Source organism: Neopelma chrysocephalum, unplaced genomic scaffold (genome assembly GCF_003984885.1).
Source record: "Neopelma chrysocephalum unplaced genomic scaffold, ASM398488v2 Primary Assembly neopelma1_72, whole genome shotgun sequence".
In the NCBI taxonomy this organism is placed as follows: domain Eukaryota; kingdom Metazoa; phylum Chordata; class Aves; order Passeriformes; family Pipridae; genus Neopelma; species Neopelma chrysocephalum.
The window spans coordinates 8,712,155-8,734,417 of record NW_020897732.1 but is presented as its reverse complement, the minus strand read 5'-3'; the positions used below and the strand labels follow the sequence as shown (position 1 = coordinate 8,734,417).

The 22,263-nt window shown below is 38.0% G+C and overlaps 1 protein-coding gene across 1 annotated transcript in view; it reads right to left on the bottom strand.

Annotated features, from left to right (window-relative positions):
* Positions 1 to 2,315: 2,315 nt before the first annotated feature.
* PAXIP1 (PAX interacting protein 1) overlaps positions 2,316 to 22,263 on the bottom strand; it is a 35,102-nt gene continuing 15,154 nt past the window's right edge. The window contains exons 6-21 of the mRNA XM_027686964.1: positions 21,277 to 21,921; positions 17,888 to 18,602; positions 17,008 to 17,102; positions 15,959 to 16,054; positions 15,500 to 15,637; positions 14,047 to 14,168; positions 13,332 to 13,516; positions 13,156 to 13,199; positions 10,570 to 10,637; positions 10,079 to 10,181; positions 7,746 to 7,914; positions 6,185 to 6,285; positions 4,806 to 4,940; positions 4,647 to 4,722; positions 3,520 to 3,580; positions 2,316 to 3,083 (exon numbers count right to left, since the gene is read on the bottom strand). Coding sequence (XP_027542765.1) covers positions 3,068 to 3,083; positions 3,520 to 3,580; positions 4,647 to 4,722; positions 4,806 to 4,940; positions 6,185 to 6,285; positions 7,746 to 7,914; positions 10,079 to 10,181; positions 10,570 to 10,637; positions 13,156 to 13,199; positions 13,332 to 13,516; positions 14,047 to 14,168; positions 15,500 to 15,637; positions 15,959 to 16,054; positions 17,008 to 17,102; positions 17,888 to 18,602; positions 21,277 to 21,921 — 2,769 coding nt within the window. The 3' untranslated portion in view covers positions 2,316 to 3,067. The remainder of the gene's footprint in view (positions 3,084 to 3,519; positions 3,581 to 4,646; positions 4,723 to 4,805; positions 4,941 to 6,184; positions 6,286 to 7,745; positions 7,915 to 10,078; positions 10,182 to 10,569; positions 10,638 to 13,155; positions 13,200 to 13,331; positions 13,517 to 14,046; positions 14,169 to 15,499; positions 15,638 to 15,958; positions 16,055 to 17,007; positions 17,103 to 17,887; positions 18,603 to 21,276; positions 21,922 to 22,263) is intronic.

Sequence of the window (22,263 nt, the reverse complement as noted above, 5' to 3'; positions counted from 1 at the left end):
CAGGTTCTATATTTACCTTTAAATACCTGCTTTATCAGGGCAGATTTTCTGCAAAGAACACAAGTCTGTATTATGGACCTTATGTTTCTGCAAGCAACAAAACAACATTTTTCCCGAGTAGAGAGGACAGGATCAAATAAGACACTTCAGTATTACAATCTTCCACTAGGGGAAAAGCGTGTTCCTAACAGCTTCCTAGTACCAGAATACTTCATCAAATCCTTTCTCTATCCCTAATCACACGCACAGTAACATCTGTGCAAGCCAGTTGGCTCTGGACAGCTCCTGTGGTTCTTGAAAGACTATTTCTTGGCAGGTTCTGTTTTTCACTCTAATTGAAAGGTTAATAAAATCAGTCATACTTGTATGTTGGCTAAATAAACACACTGTCTCCACTGATGATGAAACAGATGCATTACCACTCGTGTCTCCCACGGGGTTCATTTGTTCCATGATCGCATTTGGTTTCCTTCAAGCTTCTCTATGCAGTACCTGACAGCATTTTGGATGGTTTTCATAAGGAAATTCACCTTTCAGATGCTACTGCATTCACATGTCTCACTCTAGTAGCCTTTGGCAAAAGTATTACATATCCTTAACATTTCTTCACTGTGAAGCTAATCCTAAAAAAAAGGTTGAAACTCTTAGTGAGGGTAAATGGACTATGGAGTCAAGCAGTTTATGCTTCTGAGGCTGAAACTGCCAATGCATCCAAACCTGGCTTCTCTCTGCCTCTCCCTCAGGCCGAGTCTCATCTTGCACTGATCTGTTTTTCCAGGTCTCGATGGCTTCTACAACCAGCCCTGCAATTTCATGTGCCTCGAGTTTGATTTCCTGGACAGCTGAACTCCTGACATGTCTGTGTCTCTTTGAAACGAGCATTTACACTTGACAGGGTGACACATGGCTGGTAGGGCAGGCAGAAAGACATGCTGAATGCACAACAGGTAGAAAGTAACATATTCAAGTTAAGTTTTGCGTAGCACAACATTTCCAAACATTCAAAAGCTGCAAGAGCTGATACTTGTTTGAAAGAAAAAGGCACCCCAAAATCTTCCTGCAACCTGGTAATTGGTGCAATAAAGAAAATCTCAAGCCATACAAAGATTAACAAAGATTTCAATAATTTCAATAGTATACTCTGAAGTGGAAACCAAAAAGGTGTACTCCATTAATAAACAGTATTTAGGCAATGCATCACTGAAGTTCTTTAGGGTGGGATTCATCTTACTTATTTTCTGTGTTCTGAAAGATGTAGGTAACTAAACTAGTCTGCTGAACTGTTACGAGATGTGGTCTCTGCAGGGCTCTTTAAGTTAGGTTTTAGAGATGTTCTCTCCCTCCACTGACAGTAAAGGGAAACCAGACTTGCCAGGTCTGCATATCCCAGCAATTTAAGTCATTTGCACAAAAACTCATCAACCAGCAGTTAACTCCCACTGCAGTCGCTCCTTCTTTTTTTACTATTTTTAAAAGTTAAAGCATAAAATCATGTCATGGACTTCCAACCTCAGGTCTCTGCGTTACAGACTTTCCCTTAATCTGTCTCGTAATGAAGAGGAAACTGAGGAAATGAAGAGGAAATGGAGAGCTGAATGTCATACTACGAAAAAAGCACAAAACACTCACATAACAAGTAAAAGGGCATTTGTGATAAAGTACCATTTTTTCCCACACCTTTTTAACCTTCAGTTAACCCAAAGTTCAGTTCACCCAAAACCACCTTGAGCCAAAGCACAACATTCTCATTTATCACGTTTTGTCACCTGACCAAAAGTCTCACTGGTAGAAATTTTACCATTCTTGTGATCCTCACACAGCCCTTCACTGCTTACAACAGAAAAGCCAAATACAGGAGTAGCTCAGGATATGGAAATAGCTGAGGAACCAGCCCCAGCAATAACAGGCAACAGGCACAGTGCTGACCTCTGTGGGACTTCATTATCTTGACAGTTACCACACTATGTTCTTACAGCAGGAACTTGTCACTCACTTAAGCTCTTTCTTGAACTGAGGCACTGGGAGAAAGGCAGGAGAATCAGTGGTCCAGCACCAGCTGGATTTACACTTTAAGCCATGGCACAAAAGAGAGATTTGAAACGAGCAATTTCCATGATGAGGGAGTGCAGATACTCACTTGTCTGTACGGCATCAGAGCTGAATGCCTTGCTGATCAGAGAATAAATGCTTTCAGGATCACTTTTTTATCTACTGGACTCTAAACTGATAAAAATGGTCAAGTCAGATTATTAGAACTGTTGTGTGTTTTAGAAAATACAACTGAATATAGATTCAGGAGACTTTTTAATATTTATTTAGTAAAACTCACTATACAAACAAAAGGTTATCACAACAGTGTAATAGGCAGGGTTGTAGTTTCTCCTTCCTTCAAGCTGCTTCTTTGCCTCAGTAAAAACACATATATACATTTACAACTATTTCCCTTTAAAGCACTGGGATTCATATATTAAAACATATCTGGTAAAATAAGCTTAAAATAATTTCACATTGCTTGGAAAAAGATTTGAGTAATTTACTCTTACCAGAGTGCCATCGCTGCACAGTATTCAAAAAAATGAACAACCACTAAAATATAGAGTAAAACATTTAAAAGTACATTTATTTCAAATGTGGGCAAAATATCAATATAAAAGAAAATAGAGTATAAGAAATAAAAATAAAGTACAAAACATTTTCATCTTCGACATCCATAATTTAATAGATAGCAAGCCCTTTCATTTTTACATCCAAATTACACTTTTGGCTGAAGTACCATAATTTATTTTAAAATGCTTAAAAACGGGCTAATCATGATACCTAAAGTGGGCTCTTTTAAAATGGTAGTATAATACAAAACATAGTAAATTATGTTTCAGCATAATAAAATTACACATCCTAAAAAAGATGCAGTTTATTTTTGCTTCCCTGCTTTAAACCGCTCATCATCCCTAGGAAAAAACAGCTGGAAAACAGCATCCACAGGAAGTTCTAGTTGCTTTGTACAATGGCTGAACAGCTAGATATAAGGCTCCAAGGATTCCGAAGCAGTAAGGCATTTTACTATGCATCAAGTAAATTTATATGTATGCTTGTTAAGAAAGAACAACTGTAAGAAATGACTGCAAAATACAACTTTTATAACGACACAGAGGCCTCACTGGTCCCCCCACTGCATTTATCAAACAGGGTCTATAATTTTCTTCAGTAAAAAACTATTTTCCTCATCTGAAGTAACTCCTGACAAGTATTTTCCTTAGTGACAAGTTTTTTTTTCCCTGTTGCCCAATATTTTACCCCTATTCCTTCATGACAACCCACCTCCCACCTCCCCTGAAGTATTTCCTATCAAAAAGTAATTCCATTTTGAATTTAAACTAGTGTTTTGGGTGTTTAACTACCCTCCTATCAAGTAAACATTGTATATCCTAAAAAATTAAAATTAATTTGTTCCTAATTTAAAAAACTTTTAGTAAACCACTCTTCCCTAAGCAGCAGACAGTTTTCACACAAAAAGGATATGATTCATAATCCAGTGTTTGAGTAAGTACTCCAGTCAGGACAAATTCAGCATTGTGGACATCTGGAAATATCAAAAACATAAGTTTACACCCTACACAGACATTCTGCCTCCTTCTGCAGCTGTGTCAGGAGGGGCCACTGGACCTTTCTGCCCTTCGTGCAAAGACATAAGGGGTATTGTCCCACCAATACCAGAACCCCACAATGAGCCATCACATTTTTTACTTGGATACAGTTAATTTTCTTCTTCTGCAGCTGGTACAGTTCTGTGTTTTGAATTTAGAATGAGAATAATGTTGATAACATATTGATGTTTTAGCTGTTCCTGAGCAGTTCTTACCCTAAGTCAAGGTCTTTTCAGTTCCCTGTGCTCTGCCAGGGAGCAGATGCACAAGGAGATGGGAAGGAGCATGGCCAGGACAGCTGACCCCAACTGGCCAGAGGGATGTTCCACACCACAGAATGCCATGCCCAGTACATGTACACTGGGAGCCACTGATCACTGCTCAGGGATGGGATGGGGATCAGTCAGTGGATGGTGAACAACAGTGCAATTGTGTTGTGCATCACTTTTGTCTCTAGGGGTTTATTCCTCTTTCTCCTTTTCATTAGTATTGTCATTAGTATCAGTATTAATTTATAATCAATACTATTAATTAGTATTATTAGTAATGATGATGATGATGAATGTTGTTGTTATTAGCATTAGTAGCATCTTGTTTCAATTATTAAACTGTTCTATCTTAATCCCATGATGTTTATTTTTTTTTTCAATTCTCTTTCTCTCTAGTGTTGGGGGAGAGGGAGCCAGGGTATGTTACTTAGTTGCCTTCTGGGCTTAAAGCACAGAACAGGTAATTTTGCCTCATACAGGACTGAAGCCCCAGGTTCAATCCCACTCTTCCAGAGATTCACAGTGACCTGCCTACACAATACCTCCATTAAAAATACCTAACAAACAGCTGGCTCGGATTTCTCCATGGTTTGCAGGATAGTCCACATATTCCTCTATTATTATCTGAAAGCTTCAAGAATCTCCATACTTGTATAATAATAATTGTAAAAAAGGAAAAAAAAAAACAAATTAACAGCTATGCTATTTGAATTAAATGAAAGCTTACACATACCTATGCCTCTTGCAAAATATTCTCGACATAAATGTAGGTCATTTTCACAGGAAATCAAGATTATCTCCGGCAAACTCTAAACAAAAGAAACTAATGGTAAGCTCAGAGCAACATGGGAAGGTATTGCCAGTAAATTTCAGAAAGCAACACTCAACACACCTTATTCTGCTTATGCTCCATGAGTTTCCGAAAAGAAGGCTGTTTAGATAATACTTTTCCTCCTGCGCACTCCACAATAGCTTTCATGGTGGAAAGACTGGGACAAATTCCAGGTGTAATGTAAAAATATTTTCCCTAAAAAGAGGAAAAGAAGAACAAGAAAAAACATTATTTTGATAACTGATTTGTGCAACATGTGAAGTTTTATTGTCATGTGACTCCTCTCTTATACAACAACAGGACAGGCTTTGTAAGCTGGGGTTGGCTATGGAGGCTTATGGACACAGATCCATCAGCTGGTGAGTTGTCCTTAATTGCCTCTGATGTTTTCCCCTGGAGGGGCAAACCCACAATTTTGATAAATTTGAAAAGTATAGGTGTGCCCATTTCAACAACTGTAAAATAACAACCAGGAGACCTTCAAATGACCACTATGGTTCCAAAAAAACCCACCAAAACCAAAAGTAATTGCATGTGGTAAGACACGTAAGAACAACAATGCTCCTTTGTTCTTCAAGCACAGGGACATCTCAAGTGTTACAAAAGAACTTTTACCTTTCAACTAACAGCCAATTTATTACTTCCTGACAAAAATTATCCTACTACTTTGCTCAGACTGCTACAGGTGATCAGATCATAAAGTAGATTATCTCTGCTTACCAGCTAGGAATAAAGAAAATAGAAAAAACCTTGCTATTTACACTGCAAAATTGAGCAAAACATAGCATTCAAACTTAATAAAAGATGTAGATTCTTACTCATTACAGGTTGAAAAAATACCCTTTTTAGGTGGTTTGCCTCAATAAACAGTCTGAAATTCAGTTTGGCTGAAGAATCTCTAGCAGCTCAGATCTCCAGATACCTCTCTGCACTGCAACGTAATTTTAACCAGGGGCATGAAAACATCTTGCACCATCCCAGCAAACAGCCTGGTGGAAAGTGGTGTCTCCAAGAAGAATCAGACCAGAACTCCCTGAGACTGAAGTGCAAACTCACTCTCAGACTCCCATTTTCATGGGCAAGTGCTCTGACTACCAGGCTGGTGTAAAAAATAAAAGAGAAAAGAAAGAAGGTTCCTTCCATAGGCGGCTTTTCACAAGTAATAGAACAACGTTATAAATTTTGTAAGGGAACAAATACTGGTAATAAGTTAAGCATGTTTTGCTCACACCACCAGGATCCAGTTACTCCACTTATATCCACCCCAATGATGCTTAGGCAGGAAATAGGCATAAAGTCAAAAATAAAATTTACAACAAATGCTTCCTGTTATATGCCAGTCTGTTTTATTGCCTTCAGATATAAAACCTGTGGTCCCAATGCTGAAACAACCAGGCTGAAAAACTCCAAGTATTAAATGCAAGTATTAAACTGCATACCTTGAACAGTGGAGCTACTTGTGCTCTCTTTAGAGACTCCTCTAAACTAAAGCAGAAAAGCACCTCAGCTTCAGCATCTCTGAGCACAAAGTTCTGTTCATCTGAAAAAGAAAGACTTAGGATGTAACACACAAAACACAAACATTCATGTGACCCACCAGTGATCCGTGGGGGCCAGGGTGGCTCTGAACAGAAAATATACTATAATTTTAACATGATTACAATACCTTCTGTTATTATGGTCTTTACAACAATTACCCGCAATCACCTGGAGAATTAAACTGTTTTACACTTGCATACCTAACTGTCCTATCAAGTCCCTTTTTCTAACTTTGGAGGAGCTTGCAGCTTTTATTTGTTGAGTCTGTGCAAACAAAAGAGCAGAATAATTAAGTTCAAATTACTGTGACAACCTATGAGAGCTCAGAAATCTTCCCATCTCTTTCACTTGTCCTGTTATTCAGCCAATTTTTTCATTTTTTATTAGGGATAGCATTTCAGTCTTTATCTTTCCACAAAAATCTATGTCAAACATATTTCTAAATCCAATTTAATTCAAACCCCCTAAACTCAAAGAATAAAGAAAAAATGTATTTTTATATGGAGAACAAATTGGTCTTTCCAAGGGCAATTCTGATGACCTGCAACAGATGGTGTTAATACTCTTCCAAAAGACAAAGAAAACTAGTAGGACAATTTTTGTAAACAATTGCCACATTTTCCATCATTGTAGCAGGTACAAAACTGGAGGTAGCCCATTAGCTACAAATCAACTCAATTTCAATAGACAAGTAAAGTACTTCAAGTACTAGATCAAAACAGTCATCCTAAATTCCCTGACTTTCTTCATCTTCTAAAATAGCTTCCAAATGAATTGATTTCTCAGTTCACTGATGCTGAGGTAAGCAAATTGCCTTCTTGAGATTTATAAAAATGTTTGCTGGTTTTATTAGCTAATTATCTATAGATTTAAGTCTTTATGATGGTTAGGTAGTGATGTTATATATTTTCTTCTTACAAACAAATTATATAAAAAGCACAAAACAGCCATAAACCAAATAATCAGCTTTTAAAAAAGCTAAATAATGCAACTACAGGTAAAAATCTACAAACTGGCTACACAAGAAAGAAATACAAGGTTTAACAACATCCAATATTTAATCATCCTAAAGAAAACCTTTTAAGTATGTTTTCTTTCATTTAAGGTAAAGAAACTGTATCAAATCAAATGAAAACTAAATGAAACAAAATGTTCTGTTGAAAGACAACTTGTTTAAAAAAAAAAAAATCAAGCCACAGCTTTACCCAACCATACTAACATAACCTTCTAACTCAAGTGGAATACAAACCAGCTGCTGATATAATTATTTAAAAATGTTGCACAACATTCTTCAAGAGATGTGAACAATGACAGACCTGCTGTAGAATTAAAATCTCTGCTTTCAAAAACTGAACTCTTTAGAAAATCAGTAAGAAACACTGAAGTCGAAACAGCAAAGTATATTTAAATACATCAATGAACCCTAAGTTTACTATAGGAATTGATACTAATTTAACTTACCAACAAATTTCTGGCATTTGAAACACTCTTCTAACCACTCTGGAGTTACTATGTGCTTGACTACAGAAATTGCTGTCAAGAACTTGACAGTTCGGGTCACTTTACTGGCAATTAGATGGGTGCATTTCTGGGCAGAGTCTGCTACTTCACCTCCAAGGATATACAGTTTCTGAAAGTTGTACCAAACACAAATTAAAAGATTTGTTAAATAACTTGAGGAAAAACGTAAATAAAAAATCATAACATCACCATCAAATAAAACTAAGCTCCTAATGAAACAGTAAATATAGATTTCTGTATTACAGTCAATTGCTTTTCTAAACTTGATTAATTCTGACAGAATTTAGAGCCATTGAAAATCCAGGTATTTCCAGACATAAATATCACCTGGCAAGACTGAAAGCTATTTCCTACTTCTGCAGTTTTTTGATTTTGGGTTGTGCTTTTTTTTAGCAAGGAAATAACTATAAGTTACAAATGAAAATCTTTTTTAAGTGAAACATGGTACTGAATTGAAGTAAGCAGAGTATTTAATAAGTTTACTCTTTTCTGTGGAAGGTATAATAAATGCTGTAGCTACAGCAAACTTCATTTTGTTAGTCTTTTCTTTGAAAAGCATCTCATGCAAAACACATATTCTTTAAATACACTAGTTCCCCAATGTATTTTTGATGATACTGAGCTACTATTCCTTTTTCCTTGGTTTAAACTACCAAACCCAAACTAACACATCATAGTTGCTATCTTGTCAGTTAAGACAGTCATTATCTGAAGGGATTAATAATAAAGTAAATCAGCTGGTGAAGCACATCAGATTACCATGGGTGTTAAGAGGTAGAATGCTCCCCTTCTAAAAATTTCAAATATGAAAAAAATATTTGGACAGCCTTAGTAACTACGCACTATGGATTTCTGATTTTCTATGGCAAATGTTTTGCACAAATAAATAAATACCTCACCAATATCTTAAAGTATAAATATTTAACATACTAGGGTGATTCTGTTACATCAGTCATTGGGAGTCCCCCAAGCAAGAAAGCCTAAAGGGTGTATTGGAAGCCCTGAGAGGTCTCTGGCAGCCCTGTGTACTCTACTGCTCTGATAATGATGAACACACAGGACAGACAGGGACAGTGCTTTAAGCTCTTCTTTACCATGCTTGCTTTGATGGTTTGCATAAAGATGACACACAAAAGTATTATTCAATGACTCAACCTCTCCACTATTTATTTCCTTCAGGGCACGTATAAGCAGTACACTTGTACCCCTATAAAAGGCAAAGGCTGCTATTTCTATGTTCACCTCAATCACTTATATCTATGAGTGCAGATCTTGCAAGATTTCCATTCTGACATGCAAGGAACCCTTTGGGCACACAGGTAAAAATACTGCCCCTTCATCTCAAGAAGATATGAGAAGTATCCAACCCCAAACCCTGCAAAATCTTGATGGCATCAGCACTGCCAGGTTTAGATTCAACTTCACAAGCCCTGAGGCTGAAGTTAATTTTTTATATTTGTGAGCCATAACAGATGTCACCAAAACAGATTCTCTATATAATTAACCTGGTACCAACATGACCGAAAGTGAGGAGCTGACACTGGAACTTTATGGGATACACTGAAAAATATTTTCTATCCCAAAATATTTAATATCAAGCTTCAAATGCAAACACTGCAAGGGGAAAAAAACTCCGAAGTCCAACTACTTTAAAAAAAGAAAAGTTTAAGCGTAATAAAGAAAGTATTAGATATTTTTGAGCACGCCAAAGTGGTGCATATTTCTAAGAAATGTAGTGGACTCAAACTAGGCCTCATTTACTTCTCATTATCTGAATGTTGTACATTATTTAGAGTTAAGTTTTGGGACAGCTTTATTAGGGAACAGAACAAAACCTCAGTAGGAACTTCTCTCACACCTGCCATAAGCTTTGTTATCAGCTTTCTTTGAAGCATTTGGCACTACAGATAGCAATTCCACTAGAATAAACTTGGGTCTTATCCAGCACAATCATCACAACTTTTCTCACCTAATTTTGGTAACGAAGTTTGATGATTTAAAAACAAATGTGTAAAGGGCTTTTTTGCTTTTTAAAGCGATCATACAGAAAGTAGAAGCAAGTAGCGCATTAGTATGAAGTAGTTAACTAAAGCAGAACAAATAAAACTCATTTCATATAAACTCATTTCACAAACTTACTTTAACCTAGGCCCAGTCAGCACAGGGTTTTATCCACCAGATATATGCTAATCAAGTCTTAGCAAAAATTCAACATCAATAAAAAAGTATCAAATGTTTCAACGTAGTTCACAAGAGATAAGCTTGAAAGTTACCTTAATGTACTGTTGCACTTGCATAGGTTCAAATCCTGTGAAGAGCACCATTGGTGTCAGCTCGGGGGTGAGTTTTTTCGTAGGTGGTGGTAGGTCTTCAATCCTACAAAACACAGGAAATACAGCAGAATGTGATGTTTGGGCCCAAAGCTGTGTAATTACAATTTTGAAATCAGACAAGCACACTCTTGCAATTTTTACCAATGGAATGACCCAGATAAATGAGAATTAGGCAGGATTTTTTCTGAAGAAAAAAATCACCATGCTGAGAACAGGGCAAATTCTCCTGTTTCTGTTCTCTCCCACTTCTCTTACTACTTCATTCTCTAGTTATTGTTTTATTCCTGCCAGTTGAGTGGCTGGCAACATACAAAAAACACTGGTAAGTTATTTCAAGGAGTAGCCCCCAGGCTGGAAGCAGTGGATGGCCAGTTGAAACTTCCAAAGAAAAGTCAATTAAGGACTATGGGCATTGACTACTCTGTTCTTACCTTGCTCTTTTGGAAGACGGCTGAAGACTGGATTCATTTTGCTTTGGTTTCAAAGGCAACCTCACCCCCTGAAATCAGACCATGTGCATGTTTATATTTGAATTGAGCAGGGAAACTTCTACTGCGAAAGAGGAAAGCTGTACAACCATATTTTAGACTATATTAAAGACAATTAAACAAATGAAAATGACATGAACACATGGTGCACCTGTTGCTTACACAACCTGCCCCCAGAGCAAAGCTGGGTGTTGACCAAAGCTTCTCCACAAACCTGCATAACCATGTAAGTGTACACCAAATAAAATATTGTGGGACTTTTTCTTTTAAATAACACAGACAAACATAAATGGAAAACCCAATGAATTAAATGAGAAGGAGACTGAAAAGCCTGCCCATTTGTTAAATACACGAAGATTACAATATTCTTCCTGGTGCTAAATATCATGGAGTGGTAATATTCAAAAAAATACTGTTTTAAACTCATGTTCCCTAACTACATAAACAGAAACTGGATAGACACTCCCCAGTACCAGATCAGCCTCTAGAGCATGTGCTCAGGGTAAAGTTGTGCAGCTTTTAGGCTCTCCTTGGCCTGAGAAACTTGAAACCACAGCTCCCAGGTGAGGAGTTTTAACCTTTTTAACCTTCAAATCGACACCTGAAATTTAATTAGGGATGCTAGGGGTACAGAACCAGAAAAGACAGGCAGCATTGTTCCAGTCTTACTGTAAGGATGTTCCTCTGGGAGGAACAGGCCACAGGGGTTTGTTCCCTGCTCTCAGGGACAGGCATTTTTATGCCAGACAACTGCTAGTATGAGCAGCTGGAAAGAACAGTGCACACATCCAGTTTTTGATAGATATTTCAACCATGAAAATGCAAGAGGTAGGTGGCATCAACTCTGTCTGACAAGACAACTGTCCTCACAAGAGGACCTCAAATCCCAGGACAAACAGAAATGCCTACAGTGGGCAGTGAAGTACCTTGTCTGGCACTTCCACATGCCCAGCATTTTCTATTTCCAAACCATATTCCTCCTGTGTGGCCACCCTGAGGGCAGCTGGACAGGATTGTCACCAGAAGTCCCTTTCAATCTAAGCTACAAAATTCCCACTTCACATGGGCAAGAAGGGTCCCCATATAGTAAATACAGAAGGGGAAGTACTAAATTAGGCATCTGACCCCTAAGGTATCTCCATTGGCAGAACAAGACAAGACATTGACCACTACGTGGTCTGACTGACCTCCCAAAGAAGGCAGGTGTACAATTCTAAAATGAGCTCAACTGTAGTGTGGATGCAAAGGGTGGTGGTTAACAAACCCAAATCAGAGTTAGTTAAAAGCTATATTAAATACTAATAGTGCATACTGAATCTCCTCAAGGACTTTTTATCTTGCAACAGTAGAATGTATTCTTCTTCAGGAAAATATGAAGAACACAAATTTTTAAAAGCATTTAGTTTTTTAAAAATTACTTTCCTATGGGGCCACAAAACAATTCCACAGGGGTCTGTAAGAAAAACGCTTTAAACTTATGGTCTGGAATACATTAGTGGCTGTTTCTAAAGCTGAAAGGTATTAAAGCAACAAACAGTGCGCTGAATTCCCATTTAAAGCATTAGTACAAATTAAGTTATAAGAGTTACTAAGCACCTCTTTTCTGAAGAGTTTACAGAGTGACTGAGATACAAGTGATCCACAACACCAGAGGTGTGGTAAAATGTTTTTGGGCAACATAAAATGTTATCTGACAGTCACATCTGCTGTACAAATGAACTGAAAGTTCACCAGCCTAAACTGGGATCTATCTACATGAAGACACACTGGAAAAAGTTATCAAGTATAAATCTGAAATGGGAAAATTTACAATACAAAAACTGAAGTAGTTTTCTACATATTCAGCACAAGCTGCAGTTTCCATCTCATCTCTTACATCTATCTCATGTTTTGCATGTTTCACAGACACCCTACATGACAAAAATTATATGTTTTGTATCTTTTTTAAGGTACAATTCTTCTTTGTTCATGTCCACTATTTCAGGACACTTTTTAATGCATGGTATATGCTTAAATTCTAAAATACATGGTATATAAGCCCATGGTTTTAGTTCTTAGTGTATATCAAAGAGACGATATAAAGTAGTTCCACCTTTAATTTACGTTATCCATCCTCTTTAAAATTTCATCAGTATTTAACAAAATTCTTACTGATTTTGGGTGTTCTGTCTTAAAAACCTTTATGTGGTCTCATTTTCACAGTGTGAGGTACTGACTCAAAAAATACTAAGCCCTTTCTAGAGGTCTGATATAGAAATTGAAGAGTGAAGCACTAGCCCAAGATGTCTCAGCAGCAACTTTGTTTTGTACACCCACTGCAATTTCTTAGTTCTGCAAAAGATTATTTCTCAGATGTCTCAAAATAAAATATAGAGAACATTAGCAGAACGTACCACCAGGAGCTTCAGTACAGGTCTGTGTAAGTCTCTCTGACATGTTGCTCACACGACCTACATGTGTTTACATGTTAAAAACACTAGGGAGTGAATCTTATCAAAATAGCTCTATATATACAATAACTCAACATACCATTAGAAGTTCTGGTGACACCTTTAGTGGGACTCTCCAAGCATCTGTGGAATGGAGAAGAGGACAAAAATGAAACCATTGCCAAGTTATTTGTAACAGAGGACACACGCTCCCATTGATTGAACAGGCACTTATAAATGCTACAGAGCGCAGGATTTTGTGACTGGAACTCTTACCCAGGAGGTTGAGCACTAGGTGCTGACTGGGAGAAAGCGGATCCTGGAGGTTGAACACCGTGTACCGGCTGTGCTGGATCTGCCGCAAGGCCTCGAAGTTCCCCAGCAGGATGTCACAGAGCCACTGCGCGTTCACACACGGGATCCTCCACTCCTTGGCTTTCTCGTACTTCAACCCGTTGGGCCTTATTGTTCAGAGGTGAAGAGAAAGGATTGTATTGCAAGGAAATAGGTGAAACAGCAATTTCTAATAATAAACCTAAAATGCCAGTATTTCTGTTATCTGCTCTAACTGTGACAGAGTAGATAGTCTGAAAAATACTTTTGTTCTGTGTGCTAGAGCAAGTCAATTAGAGGAGAATTTCTGCCCTAAATGGAATCAAATTAGACCTGGATTTACATTTTCCCTCCTCTAACATTTAAAAAACCCACATATTTTACTTATAGTTCATGCAAGACTCAGCATCCCTTATGGAATATTATAAAATAGCAAAATCAGAAATTACTTTCGCCTGTCTTCAGAAGGTCAAATTTATCAGATAACGTGCTGTAATTTAGTGCAATAAACAACATCACTAAGCTTATTGCTATGAAATTGCAGAATTGATTAAAATTAACACTCTCACAATGAGCTGTAGCCATCACCTCACATCCAGGAAAGCACTGCCTGGCACCAGGCTGCTGAGAAGGTGAGCACTGTTGATAGAGCACTTACTCTTTGCAGATGAGAACTGTATTGCTGCGGCACAGGTAGCCCGTGTACTTGGCACCTGCTAGGTAGGCCATCAGCTTGAGGTCATCTCTGTCACTGTCAACAAATCCTGTCACAGAGATTATCTGCAGACAGAAGGAGACAGTTACAAATACCTGAACATGGACAGTACTTACAGAATACTCCTGTGGAAAAGATTTTTCCATTACTAACATTTTTACATTACAGTGAGACACAGAGTATCATAAGTGTGGCATATAAGCGTATACTGTGTACAAATAGTACAATTTAAAAGTGATTTGTTTACACTTAAAAATTTCAGGTTTCTAGCACCAGTACTGACTCAGGAAGAATAATTTCCATTCTTCTGGTCATCTTTTTCTCATTTACAGAGACTGTAGTTTTATTACAAAAGAGCTCAGAGCTAATTTGCTTCTCACATGTCTCACCTCTTCCTTCTGCTGCTGTTTATATTCAGGCAGAGAAATGCTTACCCTTACTTGCTCTACTATACTTTTTAAAATCTCCTGAAAGCTGTGCTTTATTCTGCCATGAAGCCAAATAAACTGTGCCAGCTGCTCATAGGTGGTGAACTATAATTCCACATCTTCCATTATTTTTAATCTTGCCAGGTTTTCATTTGCGCCATTCTCTCCTTTTCCTTAGGAAAAGGCAACAGTAATTTTGTTTAAATTATGTTTGTTACATTACATATTACATTTACTACTAACCACTGTGTTCACATGCATGTTGTTATATTCTAATTTTCCCAAATCTGTACTTCTTCTTATGTGTTTCCGAACAGGCCATCATCCTGTATGTCCGAATCAGCATGAAGAAATCCAGTGCCAAGACATATTTTGGACACCTTGTTTTATACAGCACTGTGTATTTTAAGATGCATCTGAATGAACTAAAGTTTTTCAACCCCACAAAATTCCACTTCCCCAGTGCTCCTCATTGCACAGGCTACTGGAAGTGCGGCTTCTTATTCTCTGATTAGCAGCATGGGCTTCCTTTTTTGATATTTGCTAAGCATTGACCCAGAAAAATAAAAACCCTCAAAAAAATGCTCTCAAAATATTGGGTTATGGTAGAGGCAGCACATACTGTTAGATGTGCTGTTGGTAAAAAGCTATGCAGCTTGGATTCCTGCCATCTTGCTATGTGTCACTCGTGCAATCTTTGCCCCTTGGTGTCTGAGAGAGTAACCCCCAAAGGCAGGTGTTACCATTGACCACTCTGAGCTCAATGAGACTTGCAAAGCAGTCAAACCACCTTGCAGCACAAACCATGTTAACACAGTACTCAGACATTAAGAGAAGCTTTTCTTCCAAGGCAAAAGAAATGTGTATTTTCCTCGAGCAAGCACTTTCTAGCTCTGTTTCAATACTGCTCATGTAACGAAGCAGGCAATAAAGGAAGCATTCTTTAGAAGTAAGCTTTTCCTTCTTACATGTTGAGAACATGGCTTTCCTCCCGGTGGAAATGCCACTGGGAAATGAAGGGCTCGATGAGGTGGGACCATCTTCTTCTTCTTCAAGATTGCGTTCAGCCAATGTGCTGTAATACATCTCTTCCTTTCCCTTAAAGCCTGTGAAGCACAAACAGCTTTTAAAACCCAAAGCACACATTCATTTTACTTTACACTTTTTTTATAACTCAAAGCTTTGATTTTCATTGTTTGTTTTTCTCTACTTTTTCAGGATGCTCCTTCTCAGAGAGTCTTTTTTAGTGGAGTAAGTCTGCTATGTGCACTACGAAAGTTTGCACACCAAAACCCAAAAATCATAAAAAAGCACATAACGAAAAGCTTTTAACTTTGTACTTGCAATCTAAGCATGAAGCACACAGAGAACTTTATTCCAGCAATAAAATGAAAGTATGCTCCAATATAGGCTACCAGTTTGCTTACCTGAGCATACATGTTACTGACTTGGCTTTCACAGAGAAGGTGAGTACATCTGCTTGTGAGAGTAGGGTCCACTGTCCCACCATGTGCTTGGATGATCTGGCAAGAGAGCAAACCCAGAACTTCTAATGTATAACAATTTTTAAACTACCTTAAGAAACAGAAAGTCTGAAATCAAAGTCTACTCTTAAGGACATTGCCACCATTAGCACCATTTCACTGAAAAGTTACCCCCCAAAACCAGGTTTGTTATCTAGCTTAAGAACATTTTTGGAAACTAAAAACAAAATTAAATATGCAGCTTTTCTCTGAACAAAAAGTCTATTTTTTAGAGTAAATGGAGAAAAAAAAAACAAAATAAAGATATATAAACAAAAAAAAATTCTCACTTTTTTTATTTTTTTGCAGTATAACTATTAAACAATTTTTCATGAACTATTCAATTCTATCTTAGCAATAAACACAAGTGCTGTTAAAAATGTCAACAGCTTACTTGATTATGCAAAATTGTAGGGAAAATTCAACTATAAAATCCATCAGAAGTTTCTGAAGAACATCAAAGTCCTCTTATTTAGGAAAGGATACAATCAGATTTTTCTGAAAAATAGAAGTTGGCAAAAAAATAGAAACACTCTATTCTTCCATCGTATTCACTCAGGTGGATACCTCACAGGCTAAGAAATGCCAAAATTATATGCAAAAAAGAGTCTTTTTATACAATCAAGTTAAAGACAGATAGTGATGCTATATTACATTTGCTGTATTACAGCTGCCTGATTAAAAGCATAAATAACTGGGAAATAATTAAGGCTGAAACTTATTTAACTCATGTTCTCACTGAAGACTTAATTCAACCAGGCTGCACACCTAAAGCATTTTTATTACTTTTTCTGGTCAGCAGCAGTTGAAAAATGGATTTTAGGTTGTAACAGAAGAATTACACCAAAGGGTGCCTAAAGAAAAGTGAACAGCGCTGACACACTTCCAGTGATTTCAAATTTAGGCACTATGACATTATGTTATAGTTTTTTAAAAATACAGCAGAATCTTACCCGTTTCCAGGTCGCTAACAGCTGTTTGTCAGACATCTGTTCTGGGTAATCAGCAATTGCAAAGACACAGCCCAGTAGGAAATACTCTTCTGGAACTGGAATAGTTTGGCACACAAAAGAACAAACAATTAAATACTTACAAGTCTGAAGAGTTAATCTCAGAACACATTCGCTACACTAAGCTTTTCCTATTACCAGGTTATAAACTTCATTCAATTTTAAAGTGGACTTCCTTGAAAAAAGCAGGATGCAACATTTCAAAGCTGAAAGCCTTAAAGGCACAGTTCAGTCCGGGGATTGATTTTGTTCTGGGTGGTTTTTTTCCTTGGATGAAGGGAGGCTAAAGGGGCAGAAGGAAGGGTCACCAAAAGGAAAACATAAGACAACTTCCTCTTTTACAAAGATTAGCTATGAATAGCCAAAACAATCATAAATATTTCAGTTCTACTAGCATGGACAGAATTCAAAGCAATGTGTGACAACTTTCTGATACTGAATCTTCATTATTTACTAGTATTTGCAAAATTTTGCCTGTCTTTCCAGTTGTTATTCTGCTGGAAAGCTCCCCCCCTTCCCCTCTTCCAAATGAAAATAAAAAACTAAACCAATTACAGTGTGCATAGACTAACACTGTACTGATAGTGTAATTTATGTACTTGTGCATATATTTGAAAAGAGAACGTTCTCAGCGCTCTCATGTTTTTCAGATTGCCAGATCATCCTTACTTATTATTTAAGTATTAAAAATTAGTAAAACCAATTCTGAGCCATGAATGGCATTTCTTACAATCCCATCCTACAAACACAGCACTACTTTCTGACATTCTAGCCCATGTCATTAACAACTTTTTTCCAGGATCAGAAGGCAATAATTACTAACTCTCCACTGCTGGATCGTGCCCATAAAGCGGTTGCTGCTGCAGTTGTTGTTGCTGCTGGTGGTGTTGTGGCTGCTGGGCTGGAAGCTGATGCTGTAGTGCTTGAGGTGTCTGAGTCAAGTGCTGTGCAGCCTGGTTCTGCATCTGCTGTTGCTGATGCTGTTGGTGCAGCCGCTGTAAGTGCTGCTGCTGCAGTTGCTGCTGCTGATGTTGCAGCTGTTGCTGTTGCAGTTGCTGCTGCTGCAGGTTCTGCTGCTGTAGCTGTTGCAGCTGTTGCTGCTGCTGCTGCAGCTGTTGCAGCTGCTGTTGCAGCACATGCTGCTGCTGGAACTGGAGCTGCTGCGGAGGGCGGTGCAGCTGCTGCTGCGCGTGGAGCGGCTGCTGCGGGAACTGGAGCTGCTGCTGGGAGAACTGGTGCTGCTGATGGACTTGCTGCTGCTGGGGAAACTGGTGAGGCTGCTGCTGCTGGAAAGACTGCTGGGGGATCTGGGGTTGCTGCTGCTGCTGCTGCTGCTGCTGGAGCTGCATGAGTTGTTGAGGTTGAAGGTGTAAAAGAGGATGGTGCTGTTGCTGCTGTGCTTGATGTGACTGCTGCAATAAATGTGTCTCTGGTGTTAGTTTCACTTGACTAAACAGCACCACATTTGGATGTCCCTGTTGGCTATGATTTACTTGTTGTTCTAAACTTTTTGTAGGTGCTGAAAGTGATTGTAATATCTAGAAAAACAAAGATTAGTTTTGTGACCTTTTGGTTGTCATTCAGTTTTAAAACTATTTAAAGAACTACTGGGAAAATACAATTCCTAAAAGAAATGAACCCTATGCTTAAATAATTTGTGAATTAAGCACAAATCTTTAACTGCTAATAGCAAAAATTAAAAGACAGGACTTACACAAAGAAAAGCATCGAGCTGCAAGTGGCTCCTAATAAAAGGCAATGCACATTTTAGCAAAATTTAAGATTCAAACCCATCCCTGTATTATTGACGATTTCTTCAACAGTATTGTGACTCTTAACACTATATGAATAATTACACTGATCAACTGTAATATTAATTTAAAAAACCTGCTAGTCTATTAAGATTTTAGTTCCACAGCCTTACTTTCACTTGAAAATTGCTAATGATGCCTTCATTAATTAGTGCTGTTTTGAACTAATTCAGGAATATATGGCTTTTCAATCAGAATTCCAAAAAACAAACAAAAAAAACATTGACCTGCTGAGCACTAATGGTTTCTTGGGGAAAAAAAAGAACCTAACCTACCCATACTTAAGAATAATAGATTTTAGGTTCATATAGAGTGCCGAAGTACTCTGGAATTTAATTTAATTTTTAGATTTACAATTCACTGTTAAGAGAGAAATCATTTCACACTAAGCAGACACAAATTACCAAGTGAATTCTTAAAGAATCAGAAAACAGAAAATTAGGCAAAGTTCTAATAGATTAGGATGAGTGCTACATATTTATTAAAATATTTTAATATAAACTACCTATTAGAAATGAGAAGGAGCGACAGGAAATTCTAGACTTGCCATTCATAAAGCCTTTTAAATATGAAATCAGCTTTGGTGAATCCTATTTCAACATACACAGTGTCACCTTCAGCAATGTGTGTGAGAGAGGTATCAAAGCCCATCACTAAAGCACAAAGCAAATTAACTGGATCCTCTCAACAAGATGTCCATCAACTCTCCACCAGAGGTGGCTCAAGTGTTTTTACAATACCCATCAAAATATCTCAGGTGTCACCCAGAGTAATTCTGATGTGGTTGGTACAGCACACATGTACAACCATGATTATGAATGCATTGCCCATCGTTCATGTCCTGACAGCACCACAGTGTAAACATTCATTAACTAAAAATAACACACAAAAAAAAAGAATGTTTCCGTGGCACGGTGTGAGGTGCTGTTCTCCACTAAAAGCCCCAAAAGTCAAAATTACAGAAGCTTCAGGACACTTATTTCAAAATAAAGGAATAAAACTTTTAAAAGTATCCTAGAGCTATATTCAGAAAGTAACTTTGTATGTGCAAAATGCCTTGTTACTAGAGATCTTGCCATTCTGCAGAAATCTGAGGTTCAAATAAACCACTAACTTTCCAAGACTGTGCACCGAGACTTGGACTCATGCAGGACACAGAGGACAAAGGAAATTATAGGGCAAAAAGGTAGAACTGGTAATTCCTCCCTCTAGGAAGCAGATTCACAACTATAAGATGCAAAGTCTTTCTCCAGGTGCTGGAGCTGGCACAGTGACCTCCACAGCTACAAAGCCCTTGCACACCAGTCCAACTGCTATTCCAACAGACTTTGGGAGAACAGAGTGTAGCCAAACCACCACCAGCTGCCCTGGAGCTCTGTAAATATCACTGACAGAGAAACACTTGCACAAAGTGTGTTTGATAGCACAGTGACCGGGCTGTAGATCTGATGCTCAACGCTGGTGGTTTTGCTCAGCCTCTACCCAGAAGTCTCAGCCCTTAAGCAATTTCAGGCACTGAGAAGAGGGAACTAAGATTTAAAATGAAGCCTGTATTTTCACTCCATATTCAGAAATCATATAGACAGCAAAGGACCAACATTTCTGAGGGATTCCACACCCTGTGTTTCAGTACTGGCTAGAAGCCACTGTACTACTCAGGCACCTTTTAAAGTTTTACCATCAGATGAACACGCAAAGAAAGGCACCAATTCAATTACTTAAATGTCCAACATTACCAGCACTTACTTTTCTCATGCTCCCTTACCATACACATCTAAGGATTTCAATGCTGCAAATGCAGCATGCTCACTTGCTTTTTTATTTTCTTCTAGAAGTAAATTCAATACAAGAGCTGCAGTTATTTCAATACACAAGTGGCATAAGAAGGTGTAAGTCTGGACTTCTACATCATAATTCTGGCTATACTATATAACAACTTAATGATGCCCAGCAGAACAACAATCTAGAACCGAACCTACTCTGGGAACAATCAATTTCACAGTTTTATGTGTTTATAGCACAAATAATTCCTTGCACTGACTGAAAAGCTTGAAGGGTATGAAACCAGGTTTCCTGAACTAGCAAAATAATTCTAAATTAATGCTTTTTCCTTTTTGCTCTTACCAAGAAATCATTATTGAAACTCTAAACCATGCTGTAGTTAAACACAGCTGTACTCTTCCAAACATTTTCTCCAACTGCATTGTTAGTTCTATGAACCTGCTAGGAATGAAGTTACTTATAACGGGGAGGTTACGAATTTGGCCACAACTCCAATACTTCGGACTCTAAGTTTTAACTGTGGACACTTTAAGGACAAGAAAAGGAAACTGAAGTTCTTGGATACGATAGCTCCTAAGAAAAAGTCCAAGAGCTTATAAATGAAAAATCCAACACTTACATGTGCTACATTTGATGGTCTATTAATCTGCTGAATATCAGCACTATTAGTAATGTTCCTTAACGTCCGCACGGCTGGACTCCACGTGGCCATCATTTCCTGTCGGTCAGAACTTTGGGCACCTTGTACCGAAGCCATGAGGTTGCCCCTCATATCTGGAGGTAAAATGTTACCCGGCACTGGTGGGACATTGGCACACAAATTAATTAACCCAGAGTCTTTCCCTTGAGGCAACCTACGCTTTGCTGCAGATGCCTGTGGGACTTCAGCTGGTGTCCAGTTCAAATTCCTCTCTTGCTTTTCTGGAGAGGAATCTGAAGAATCATCAAACATCAGTTCCCCTTTTGCCTTGTCAGCAGTAGTAGATTTTGGTGAGAAAACTTGATCACCCAAAGGTGATCCTTCTCGAGAAGATGCTGGGCTTGATAATTTTTCATCAGTACTAGCTTCATTTTGTGAGTCTTGTTCTTCATTTTCTGCTTCTTCCTCCTCTTCTTCCTCCTCCTCTTCTTCCTCTTCGTATATAATCAAACGAGGATGATAAGGAGTCTCTTCTTTTTTACCCTTATCAGTTATAGAATCCACTACCCAGTCTGGGGTCACAATTTTAATGCTGTCCCGTTTATAAGCACATTCATATTTTTCCTGAGGGGAAAAAAAAAAAGAAAAAAAAGATTTTATTTAAAGACAAAAAATCCCAAATAACTTTTTTGAGTGCAGGGCTAGAGCATGGAGAGGGAGATCACAAGAGGCTGTCCAAAGTCGGAGAATAATCTCTCCCAGATCCAACAGGACACTACACTACTGTGCAGAACCACAAATTCCAAGAGATTAAAACAAAATTCTCCACATTTACAGTATAAAGGACTCAGAAGGCACAATTGTAGAAGGTGATGTCTTCACTTGTACAACTCTTCTCTAACCCAGTCGCCAGAAGATTTGAAAATAATGAAATTTGGTTCTGAAAATAATGAAATTTGGTTCTGA